Here is a 13,397-nt window from a genome sequence, read left to right on the forward strand (position 1 = left end):
CACCACGCGTGAGAGGTCACCACCGCCACCGTTGGACTCAGCTCGGCCAGAAGTGTCTAACTCGAGTTTTCTGTCGCCGTTAGTTGAAATCCGGTCACCGTTGGTCGGCATGGATATTTCGGTAATGTTCACATAGATGCAGTTGAAATTAACTTAATATTTATAAAGTAAAGTTTAAATAAAAAAAAGTAAAAGGGGTTATATGAAAATTTACCATAAAAGACAAAAAGAAGTGACACGATACCACTGTGGTATTAGTGGGTCCTAATTAATATATTTTATCTAAATATTAATACGGCAAACTTAAGGGAAGATCTTAAAAATTACCCAATAAATATAGCGGTGGGGTTGAAGTGTAAACTTTATACCTCCAGTTTATCTTTGGGAGCAAGCTACGGTGCAACGGTGATATGGTATCACCGTTGCACCCAGCCGTTGGATCCCACTGGATCCATTCATCCATATGGATCCAACAACTGGATGCAACGGTGATACCGTATCACCGTTGCACCATAGCCGGACCCTTATCTTTGACCGGTGAATGAACTTTCTAGTTTCTACGGTCTCGAAAAATTATTTTAAAAAAATGGGTCCATGGGCAACAAACCCAAGACCGCTACTGAGTGCTGGCGTTGCAAAAAGACTGAGCCGACAACTGCCAGGTGTATTTAAAAATATAAGACTGGGTCTTTTTTCAGGACATGTTGCAACTGTAGTATCATATTATAATTTTTGTCCTCATTCAATATAACCATTGGGCTTAAAAGTGGCCGATCGAACGCTTCAAAGATAGCCACGTTTGTGTTAAAGAATACCAGGGAAGTCGGTTAATAAAAGGTAAATCTGTGACAAAATCGGTGACTCAAATTTGAAATTGCACGATGACTGTTGTGTTAAAGTAAATTTGACGAATTTATGAAGCTAAGGTGATAATCAAAAGAAGCCTCTGGCAAAGGCCAAATGGATGAAGGCATCGATTCCCGGAGGCGATAATTACAATTAGAGGTAGAAAAAAATTGGGCAGGTCGATGCTTCGCACATTTTGTGAAGAGGGCAAGTGCCCTAATTTGGAGGAGTGTTGGTCTGCCGACAAGACATGCAATTTTTACGGACATAGTTATGATCCTAGATGATACCTATACTCGCTGTTGCAGGTAATTATTTGGATTTATTAAATAGCACCTGTGTTATTAGGAATTTGGAATGTTTGTTAATTAGGTTGGATTGATTGGAAATATAATGATTTGCAATGTGAAGAAGTCATTTGCACTTTGACCACCTGACCTTTTGGGAGCCCACGAATGTTGCTAAGGTAATTGCATGGTGGGGTTTGGATTATCTGGTGATTACTAGCATTGATAGAGATGATTTAGCTTATCAATGAAGTGGTCATTTTGCTTATACGGTGATGAAGTTGAAAGAATTGAAGTAGACTATGCTTATTGAGTAATTGGGTATGAATTCTTAGTGTGGAAGTGTCTTTGTTATCTATGGATATTGCAATTAATCTTAACTGCATTGTGTTGATTGTATAGTTTTTGATTATCGCAGAAACAATATATATATATTTTTAATCATTTTAGCATGCTGCAATTTGTATGTAGTTTTATACTTTTTTATCTTTGAAGAGCTTTTTATTTGAAATTCATTTAGGTATTTGGAATGTATGTGCTTGGTGTTCAATTGAATTCACTATGTCTTCTGAACAGGGAGCTTTTATTTATTCACACTAAATTATTTTCTGAAAATTTGGTTTTATAAAAATGGTTCAATAGTGGGAGAGTGGAAGTTTGGACTTGTGTGAACTTCTCCACGCATTCGAATCATGATGCACGATTCCAATTATGTTAGGGGTTGGTAGATGTGTAATAGTAAGATAATGGTATGGTAATATTATTTATTTTGCAAATCATGTTAGCAATTCAGGTTAATGACCTTTCTGAACCTACTTTTTTCTTTTGGGGGTGTGCGTGTTTTTATGCCTGGTATTTAACCCGCAGCCTGTCATTCCCATAAGTTCATCCAACCCAGATCAAATTGAGAAGGCACTTGTAAATGTTCACAATCGGACTATACAGCAAGGAAAACAGCTTCAACCATTGATAATTATTTTACCTGATGTTAGCGGATCATATGGTCAGTGATAAATTTAATACATGATTAAATTTTTATATCAGCATTGATTTTTTCAACATTATCGGCTTTCTACTTGCAGGGAGAATTAAGTGAGTTTGTGAAATGAAACTTGGGATTGTTTCACAATGCTATTAGCCTAAGCATGCATCAAGGCTCAATATGCAGTATTTTGAAAATGTGGCTCTTAAAATCAATGCGAAGGTTGAGTTTACCCCTATTTTTGTACCTGTTTAATATTCTTGTTAATATGGTGAGAACAAATATAAGGGTTAATGGGAAAACATATAGGAGATGATTTCTTGTTGCAATTTAATTTAAGACTTGATTTGCTGGAGTTACTGTAATTTTTTTTCAAATAATTAAATTTTAATGTTCAAGATTTTTTTTTAAGTTGGGAGTGTCAAATTTCTTGTTAAACTGATAGGTTTGTTTTCTTGGTAATGAAGATTAAGTTTGCTATTTATAATTTTATCAGGTTAGGGAATGAAACACTGTGCTCATTGATATTGTTCAGTAAAGAATTCCTCTTGTGACTGATAGACCTGCAATTATATTTGGTGCGGATGTCACCCATCCATAACTAGGGGAAGACTCTAGTCTTTCAATAGTGTCTATATGTACACTCATATTCTATTTCTGTGTCCTGATAATTCACTCTGTTAAAAGATTGAATTGACTGAGATAGGTGGTGGCCTCAATGGATTGGCTAGAAGTAATCATGTACAAAGGACTTGTCTCTGCTCAGGCCCACCATGAGGAAATTATCCAAGGTCTCTTTAAATCTATTCAAGATCCTCAAGAGGGGTTTAATTCACGGAGGAATGATCAGGTTAGTAGACATGGACATACATTTTAGGTGTCTTAATTAAGAGAAACTTATGCTTCTGTTTGTCTTTTACAGGGAGCATGATCCACCACCAACAGCTCACTACAATCATGAAGTGATGAAAATGGCCCGAGGTCGAGGAAGTCATGAAAAGACTCTTTTTGCTGAATTCAGCACCAAGATCTAGCTCAAAGCTGAAAGAGAGGTTAGTTTGATGTTGGTCATGTTTGCTCTTTGTTGCTGAATCAAAGCATCTTAATTAGTAGTTTTTTTTTTCTTTTTTTCTTCCTTTTTTTGAATGAAAATCTTAATTGATAGAGCAGAAGACGAACGAAATTATACGATGAATTGGTTTCTGATCTTTAGTTTTAACGATTTAATTTAGAAAAGCATTCATTTAAAATCTATTAGTCCATGTGTCTTTTCCTATTACTTGTTCTTTGCCATGCCATTTTAAGGCAGAGGCAAGGAAGAATCTGTTTGCTACTTCGCTTGTGGATCTAAATTCCAGCTGCATAAATCAGCAAGCAATTTTTGGTGGCTATATAGACGCATTACATGACAAAATCAAATTTAAAAATATATTGTTTTAACTACTTAAATCAACCTCCTGTATGTATATACACACACCAACATACAAGAAAAAAGCCCACCACTATAACCAATCCCCAGCACGAAATTTTGAGGGTAAGTACTTATTCGCCAAATACTTGTATCCATGCATGTCCAATGCCTCGATTTCAGCTTTCTCACCTTCCTTACTCATCTTTTGCAGCTCCTTTTCCCACGAAGCATTACTTCTCACGAAGGCCACCAAGTCCCCCTTCTCCAAAAATGTTTTTAGCTTCGATATATCATCTTTAGACAAAATCTGTCGGCATAGTTTGGGTATGTTATATTTTTCAAGATCACTGGGAAATAGGCCAAGCCATTTTATATCTGGTACCGCCAGCCTTAAATTCCTACCAGCCATATTTTTTGAGCCAAACATATAAACGGTAAGTATGTGAATACCATAGGGATTACAGTCGAATAATCCAAGCACCGGTTTTTTTAATTTGCATCTAATTTCTCTTAGTAAGAATCTGGTGGCCAAATCAGGCATGCCACAGCCTGTAAGAAGAATGCAATTATAGGTCTCATGAAATTTAATTTGTTCCAGCATATCGAGCACGGTCTTCTTCTCGATCAACAAGACAAATTTTGCATTAGACTTTATGCATTCTACTTTCTTTTTCTCTGTGGAAGCAGGTATCCTTAGTTGGTCCGGTGCACAATTAATTTCTTTACCTCCAATTTGAAGTACGAGATCTCCAATCACAACACCTTTTTCTGAGGAAATAATGTGTAAACTCTCCCTCGGACCTCCAACCATTGAACATAAGAGATGTATTGTATAATCCAATTTGGAATCTGTCTTTATCCGTGTCCTATTACTGTAAAATAAATGCCGTATATCAACATAGAAGTCTTCTTCAAGAAACTGAATAATTTGGGGTAGCAACCATCGTAAGTTATGGCCCCTTTCTGATTCCTTATCCAAATTTTTAGCTCTGCCCTGAAAATATAAAAATCTCTTCAGACGAGTTATGAAAGTTACTGAACGATAGGTATATGGGATTGTGTCTTTTTCAGTAGACTCTAGATCTTGACGTAAATCCTTAATCAGTTTCAAAGCATGTTCTCTTGGAATATCCTGTGCAATATATGTTCCATCGTTTTGAATTAGGCATTCTTCTTCAGGAAGTTTGTCGAGAAGAGTTTGAAGCTTAGCGATAGTATCACTTATCTCACGCTCGCTGGGGGCACCGTCACAAATACGGAATCCTACTTTTTTATCGTCCTCTGCCTCATCAGTTATGACACCTGCATCTGCATCATGACAAATACAGAATGCAACTTTTTTATCGTCCTCCGCCTCATCAGTTCTGTCATCCGCATCTGCATAATCACAAATACGGTATCCAACTTTTTTATAGTCATCCGCCTCATCAGTTCTGTCACTTGTATCTGCATCGTCACAAATACGGAATTCCACAATTTTATTTTCACAAGTTCTGTTAGCTGCGTCTTCCCCTGGCAAATATATTTAATCAAATTGACTATTCAAACCTTTCACAAGTTTCGTCCGCCGCGGCTTCGTCGGAGTCAGCGGAGTGGTCGCATCTGCCGCAGTAGCCATCGGCAGCGGCGTCATCGAAGTACGCGGATTCGCCGCAGTCAGCGGCGTTGTCGCATTCGTCGGCTCACTGCCTATATTCAAATTAGCAAACTCCCCAACAATCTTATCATCTGCCATTATTGCTTCTTTAAGTTTGAAAGTATTGTGTTCGGTTAGAACTCTATTTATAGGCTGATGCTACAATACCTGCATGTATGAGATACATGGATTAAAAATATAAAAATGAAAAAAAAAAAAACACACCCTCACCTCACGCACGCCTCGCCATTCTCTCACCTCACCACTCCCTGACCTCACCTCTCCTCTTCTTGTTCCACGGCCATCAACGGTGGTGTGAGTCGGCAACGATCAACTGCGGCGGCTGATTTTCGTCTCCGGTAACGATCAACGGCGGCACAAGCACAGCTGATCTGTGCGCTAGCTGCGGCGGCTGATCTTCGTCTCCGGTAACGATCAACGGCGGCACAAGCACATGTGATCTGTGCGCTAGCTCAAGCTTGGCCGATCTGGTGCTTGCTCGATTACTCTTCCTCTATTCACTCAGAGTTAATTTTTTTATTTTATGAAATACTTGTTGGATTGTAGTTTCTACTGATTTGTTTTTTGGTGGAATATTTGAGCTATTTGTTGATAGGTTTATATTTAGGAGTTATATTGAAGAGTTTGGTGTTTAATATTAAGAACTAAGTAATAGGTAATGTTGAAAGAGAACACATGTTTAGGTGATATATCAGTAAAAATTGTAGCTTAATCAGTTGAAATTGTCTACTTGCTTCTAAAGTTTTTTTTTTTTTTTTTTTTTTTTTTTTTTTTCTGTAACTAGTTACACTTTTTTGTTTGGCAAAGCCCAAAATGAATAGGAAATCATGGACGCAGGTAATGTTTATTTCGTATAATTTTTTTCTTTATTTGTTGTTTGATTGTAATAGTGAATAGTGATTTTTGAAATCGGGTGGCTTGTTTGCAGGAAACTGGGTTAAGCTGTTGAAACATTTTGAGAAATATAATAAATTTAAATTTATTAGAAATATAATAAATAAATTTAAATTTATTTATTTGTGGCAGGTTGTGACCTATTTTGAAGAGCAACAGGTCACTCTGCATATAAGTCTTTGAATTTAAAGTGTAGTAAGAAAAAAATATTTCTCCTGGATACTTAAAGTTATCTTGTTATATGTTCGGGAAAAGTATATATTCAAAAGTTATGATATTTAGAATTCTTTTGCAAGTTTCATTATTGCATAGAGTCCTATATATTGTTGAGATATAATTAGTAATCTAGTAAATTGAGCAAGAAGTTTAAACTGAAGAAAAGTTGAGAAAGCTTCTGATTTTTCATTCAAAAAATAAATCCACATCATCCTTGTATAGTCATCAACAAAAAGAATGAAATATCTCCTGTTATTGAGAGAGAGAGTCCTTGTAGGACCACAAATATCAGCATGCACCAACTCCAACGGAGCTTTGGCTCTCCATGAATTTTTAGGAAATGGAAGTCTATGCATTTTTCCATATATACAGCCCTCGCAAACTTTTTCATATCTTCCAACATCAGGTAAGCCAATCACCATGTTCTTTTGCTTGAGTTTACTAGATTACTAATTATATCTCAACATATATATTACACAATTCTGGAAATAGTTTGATCTATTTTTCTATTAGTCTCAATAGATTCTTATTCACCCTGCAATTTCCATTGCTGATTTTGTCGTTCTATTAGTTGCTTGTTTTAAATTATTTTCATTTTCAATGAATTTTGGTCTTGGTTGTGCAGGAATTGGCATTGTGATAATTTGAGGTTTATTGCTAACGCTATCATGGATTGACGAATTGGATTTGGTTATGAACTGAGTTAGCCATCGGTTATTAGCAGTTTCTGAACAAGGAGCAAGAAGATACCAGTGAGGACCTGGATTTCAGAAGCAATTCTTTTATTTTGCTTTTATTTTGAATCATTAGCATTTTCTTTTTCTCGTTTGGTTTCAGATATTGGTGGCATTGGGTAGTGGGTTTGTTTCTCGAATCATGATGATGCCAATGTGATTGCAAACAGCAGAGTCTAAAATTTATACGACCTTGTGATTTGTCCTATATTTTTTTACTAATGTTTGCTTAATTTTTTTTCCTTTTTGTTCTTTTTTGAGTGATCTCCATAATTAATCAAGAACCAAAATATCAAGTTTGTTAATCTTTTAATTTAATAATATTTTGAGAATTATTGGCTTCCACTTACATTAAAAAAATCCCTCAATGAAAAATCATTGTTTTAACATTAAATTTAATTTTGCATAGTTTTGCAATACGTAAGTTACCAGAATAAATTTTTCAAAACTAAAAAATTTTTTGTTAGAAGAATTATAATGTTATATTCTATCTCTAAAAATTAACCAAAAAAAGTCTGTATTTTAAAGTTATTATAAATGTACTATTAAAAAAATATATATCTATCATAAAATAGGATTTTCATAATGTTGGAAATTAACAAGTATTATTTGAAATCTTGGAAAATAGGTTTGATTGAGTTTCATAATGTTTTTAATACAATGGTAATTTTTAGGGCACAAACGACGAACCGCTAACACTTAAAGTGGCTAATTGATTCTATTTTGGGGAGTTTTCAAAATAAAAAAGGCGAACCACTAACTTTAAGTGGCAAAACGACTACGGTTATGTGAGTTTATTGTATGGTGTGTGTTGATCATTCCCGATCCTTCAAGTAAGAAAATGTGCTAGCCCTTTTCACGCCAGAGAGCATGTTCCTCCAAAATGGCTAGCCGTTTCAATGAAGAGGCTAGCCCTTTTCACTTCGCATGCTCTCTGGAATGAAAAAGGCTAGCCTCTTCGTGGGAAACGACTAGCCCTTTTCACTCCAGAGATCATGTTTCCCGAAAATGGCTAGTCGTTTCAATAAAGAGGCTAGCCGTTTGGAGTTGAATATGATTCTCTAGCCAAAATGCGTCAACATAATTAATATGTTAAAAATAATCATTAGAGAAATCCAGTAACTATCAAAGAATTATATCAATTTAATTAACGATAGAATAAGAAGAAGTACTGTAAAGAAATCAATGTGACATGAGTCGAATTATTATTTGAGACTAATATTTTAGCGAAATAGATTTAGAATTAAATAATCAAACTAGTTTGATTTAGTAGAATTTAAAAATATATATATATAAGGCCCAAGGTTTCCACCAAAAGATATAAAAATACTTAAAAAAAAAGCCGCAATATACAAAATCAAAGAAAAAGTAAATTTTCTTCTCTAAGTTTAAGAAAAAAAATTCATTTATTGCTACTTGCTTTTAGTAGTGATAGAGGCGCTCACACGTTAAGTGCAAATCAAACTTAAGATATAAGTTGAAAAATCTTTGGGTGACGGATAGTGATTTGAATGCCCAAATTATTAGTACAAAAAAGCAAAGATACGATTTCTAAATTATAGTAATTTTATATATTATGTGAGAATTCCAATCTAATAATTTCCATTGCAAAGCATTTTAACCAACAATCACAAGGGATAAAATTTAGGCAAACTTATGAACTCATCCAATTAGATAGTGATTTGAATGCCCAAATTATTAGTACAAAAAAATAAAGATACGATTTCTAAATTATAATAATTTTATATATTATGTGAGAATTCTAATCTAATAATTTCCACTACAAAGCATTTTAACCAACACTCATAAGGGAGAAAGTTTAGGCAAACTTATGAACTCATCACTCATCCAACTATAAATAAAATTATTTGGATTCTAATAAAAAATATCAGTAACGAATTTAGTAGGAACATTGGACATAAAATTGATGGATAAAAAAATTGAAACATTTAAACCTGTAATAGTGAAGTTCAACCCAAATTAAGGTTTAATCCATCCAAAATGAAATTTTATAAAATAAATTTGGTATCTAAGCTAAATTTTTGGAATCATACCTAATTAATAGGGACATCTAAGAGAAAATTAGAGGAAGTATTAATTGAAATACATAAACCCATAAGGGAGAATATTTATCAAAATTAGGAACTCATTCAATGAAAAATTATTTTATTTAGAATTTAACCTAAAAATATTTAATAAATATTTTTAATAATTTTACTTATATATTTAATATAAAACTAATGGACAAATAACTGTAACATACCTATGACACAAAAAGTTTAACCTAAATTAGAAAGTAGCTCACTAAAAGTAACATTATAAAAAAAACTTAACCCAAATATTTGAAATATTACTCAGTTAAATCAGAATATTCAACACAAAAATGGTAGAATAACTAGTTGACACACATTAAACCCAAAAGGAGAAAATAGAAACAAATTTAAAAACTTATTCAACGTAAATGAATTAACTTAAAATCTAATATAGAATATTGGTATTTAATGAATTCAATACAAATATTAAACACAAAATTGGTGGACTAATAAATTAACACATTTTATTCTATAAGTGAAAAATTTAACAAAACTCAAGAACTAGTCCAACCAAAGTAAAATTATACAAATAAATTTAACAATTTAACCCAATTAATTAGAATATTATCCGAGTAATTGAAATATTCAACGTAATGACAGTGGAATAACTAATTGAAACATGTGAGTCCAATGGAGGTATAACCATAAAATTTATCCAATAAAAAATGAATTTATTTGAAATTTAGCCGAAATATTAACATTGAATGTAAGACTATTAAAAAAAAAAGTTAATTATTAGTTGAAATAAGTAAAAATATTTGACAAAAAAAAAATTATTTAAAATTTAACTAGCAATACTAGTATTGAATGAATTTTGTGAAAATATTAAATACAAAACTAGTGAATTATAAGTTTAGAATATTAAAAACAAAATTAGTTAATTATTAGTTGAAATAAGATAAAACATTTAACAAAAAATTAAATTATTTAAAATTTAACCAACAATACTAGTATTGAATGAATTTTATGAAAATATAAAATACAAAACTAGTGAATTATAAGTTTGAAACAAAATATGCGAATAAGTAAAAGAAAAATCAAAATTAAAGACGTGAAATCAACTTGAAACATCAACGATATATTAGTATTTTAACTAAAAGAGTTGCAATATTATAATTATGCTCAAATATTTTTTATGTTAAATAGATGTTAATTATTTAACAATTTCCTTAATCTTTTCTATTTCATTTTAAATCTTTTTCATTTTCTTTTATTTTCTCAGCACTAAAAATAACTTTCTATAAATTATTCAATCATCAACCAGTAAGAACCCGGTCAAGTTTTGCACCATCTGTATCTGCATTGTAGCAGATAACTATTCAAAAATAGATGTCGATGAAACCTGGCTGAATGAAGACAAACAATCAAGAAAAAATTTAAAAAGGATTAGGATTCAATACTGAACTTTAAAAAGGATTAGGATTCAGTACTAAACTAAGTTTTTACTAAGTACTGAATCAATGATTAGAATTGATTTAATTTTTTATTTATTTATCTTATCTAACTAATATTGATTTAGTGCTTAGCAAATACTCAACTCAACATTGAATCTTTATCCTTTTAAAAAACCACATGATCCTCGCTCAATCACCATATAGCAAAAAGGCACCATAGCAGGCCTTGCCATATGTACTGAGGTAACAGGCCTTTGGCAGGAATCGTTTGCCTACATAATAATGAAGTTTCTTGAAACATTAACATGGAGAAATTCCTGAATGAAATTAAAAGACTTATCATTCTCATCATTCTCAAGATCTGAATTAAAAAAAATGTAGACTCCTGAGCCACACAACTAAACATTTATCACAGCTGCCCATTCTGGAGAACTGCCACTAGAAATATTTAAGATCAGCCCAAAAATTTAAGATTAGCCATCCTCTTCCAAATAATATCCTCAGTATACCATCCAACAGCATGGCAGATAAGCTCATCTCTAAATGCCACTCTAGAAAAATCAAATAGAACTGGGCAGTCAGTTACAAATGCACAATGGCAGTTCAAATTTTATTATAAGTCCAAATATAAGAAAGAGCATGGAAAAACCCACAAAGTAAAATAAATCCAAAGTATTCAAATATGGAGTAGCGATAAGGAGCAGACATCTTCACTTTAAAATCATTCAAACGGAGCTAAAAGACCCAAAAAAAAAAAATCTCAAATGCACTAAGCGACAAAACATAGTGCATTGCAGATCTTTTCCTTATCTTTTAGCTCCATTCGCTTTTCAAAATCATCTGGACATCCCCATACCTAAGCACCATTCTTCAAATAAGTTCCACACTTCAAACTTAAACTACATATTTGCAAAGTTAAAATGACCATGCATGTTATAAAAACTCAAATCTCAATGTCACAACCACTATACAGTCAACACAGCACACCATCGAGAAGATTTCAATGGCTTAAAGAGTTATCGGAAGTACACACCCAATGTCATAATCGCATCTCAATTGATATCGAAGCTTCTCAGCCTGTTCATGAGATAGGAAATAAAATGAAATGGAGAATAAAACAACAAATTATTATCAATTAATTGTAAAAATGGCATGATGAAAACCATACTTCAAAACCTTCAACATCTGTAGGCACCTCAGGTGGTTTGAAAAAATTGAAAAAGGATCTCTCTGCCTTCTCTATCAAGCATTGTCCTGGATACCAATCAATCACCGTCCTACACAACAGCAGCACTAGCAAGCAAAATTTAGATCAAGGTATAACAATATAGAAAAAGACTTATTCTCAATAATCTTACTGCAAACACTATAGCTCTCAAAATAAGTTACCCAATAGCTTCCTCGAGAACAATATAAGTTTCATCAATCATGCGATAAGTCTTTTCCAAGACAGAATTCTTGAAGTAAGGATTGGGGCCAAAGGTGAATTCAAGCTTAAACCCCTCAGAATCATTAATCCTACACCACTTAATATCTGTAAGATACTTCAGAGCTCCTTGATCATGCCTGACAATCTGATGTGAAAGAAAATATTTCAAGAATACAAATCCTTGACCATGCCAAAAACAAATAAAAATAAAAAATGGAAAAAAAAAACCTAAATACTCTAGTAACTTACATTCTGACGAAGCTCATGGTGACTTTCCATCGCAATAAACCAGAAATCAGGTACTCCTTTCTCTGCATTAGGAGCATAAACAATCAAATATAAATCCACAAGGACATTTGCCACAATAATTTTAAAGGAATTTCATAATTCCTATGTTGATATTCGAAGGGTACCTTTGGTAGCTTTATCCTCTGACTGGACCATTGCACCATCATTAGGAGCCCCCTTCACTTCATTAACACCGTTGACAATGTCATACCTCTGTACGGTACAACCAATTGGATTATAGGAAATTGCATGAATCAAGCTTCAAATAATCCGAGAGAAAGCTCATGCTGTCATGCATAACATACACATGAATGTAAAAAGACACAGGGTAACCATGCCCTCACACAGGAATGTCTATGGCACTATTTTAACACAGCCTCAAGAGCACACCAGGCTAATCAGTATGTGGCCCACAGAAGAGGAAACCCAATGCAGTTTTTGGTAAAACACAAAAAGATATGTACAATTTCCTTTTCTTTGCCTTTTTTTTTCTCTTCAAATATCCCATAAAAGAGACTACCCCATCGTTACATTACATGGGTTAGGATATTCTTAATTCCCAAGTAAATATATTCACCTTTCTATACAAAAGCAGAAAAATTAGTTAGATAAGATGGTACGATACCTTGGTGTCTAGAGGCTGACACAATTTAACATAATTGGCTTCCACTTTTCTTCTCTTCTCTAAGAATTCTGCCTCCAATTTATTAAGCTCAATCTGTAAATCATTAAAGAGTCATCAACCTCATCTTGTTGTCGAGTGTTTGAGCAATTAGAGAAATGAAAAACCATGAAGGGTGCAAAATACACCCAACAACATAAACGAAAACCAAAGTTGAAGAAATTTCCTCAAATGTGGAAATTTTCACAGCAAATTTTATGAAATAAACAAACATGATATTTATAATGATGTCAAATTGTCATTTGAGGCACTGACCAAGTTGATTACCATTATAAAGTGAGTCAGAAACTAGCAATATAATGTATATCAACATTGCAGAGGGAGGTTAATGAGAACTGCCTGCCGTACTCAATATGACTTTCCATTTTAAGGCATTGGTCAGTATTATTAACAAGATAATCATAAACCATTTACTACATTGAATTAGTGGCAAACATGTCAATCAACTCCTATTACCCACCAAATAGATCCAAAAATAAAGATT

General features: G+C 33.2%; 1 protein-coding gene and 1 long non-coding RNA gene across 6 annotated transcripts; one reads left to right on the forward strand and one right to left on the reverse strand.

Moving 5' to 3' along the window:
• Nucleotides 1-673: 673 nt before the first annotated feature.
• LOC18039770 lies at nt 674-4,019 on the forward strand. 5 transcript variants are annotated; one of them, XR_002904835.1, is made up of 4 exons: nt 674-2,136; nt 2,216-2,965; nt 3,038-3,167; nt 3,738-4,019. It is a non-coding gene; the product is annotated as an uncharacterized LOC18039770 (long non-coding RNA). The 5 variants fall into 5 exon arrangements; XR_002904836.1 differs by having other exon boundaries at nt 674-1,312; nt 2,001-2,965; XR_002904837.1 differs by having other exon boundaries at nt 674-1,154; nt 2,001-2,965.
• A 17-nt stretch (nt 4,020-4,036) lies between these two features.
• Nucleotides 4,037-6,747, reverse strand: LOC112097418. The gene is made up of 3 exons (XM_024182657.1): nt 5,075-6,747; nt 4,191-4,972; nt 4,037-4,075 (listed from the first exon to the last, which is right to left on the reverse strand). The coding sequence occupies exons 1-3, from the start codon at nt 5,259-5,261 to the stop codon at nt 4,037-4,039; spliced, it is 1,008 nt and encodes a 335-aa protein (XP_024038425.1). The 5' UTR covers nt 5,262-6,747.
• Between the last annotated feature and the right edge of the window lie 6,650 nt (nt 6,748-13,397).

The sequence above is a fragment of the Citrus clementina genome, unplaced genomic scaffold (genome assembly GCF_000493195.1).
Source record: "Citrus clementina cultivar Clemenules unplaced genomic scaffold, Citrus_clementina_v1.0 scaffold_6, whole genome shotgun sequence".
Lineage (NCBI taxonomy): Eukaryota > Viridiplantae > Streptophyta > Magnoliopsida > Sapindales > Rutaceae > Citrus > Citrus x clementina.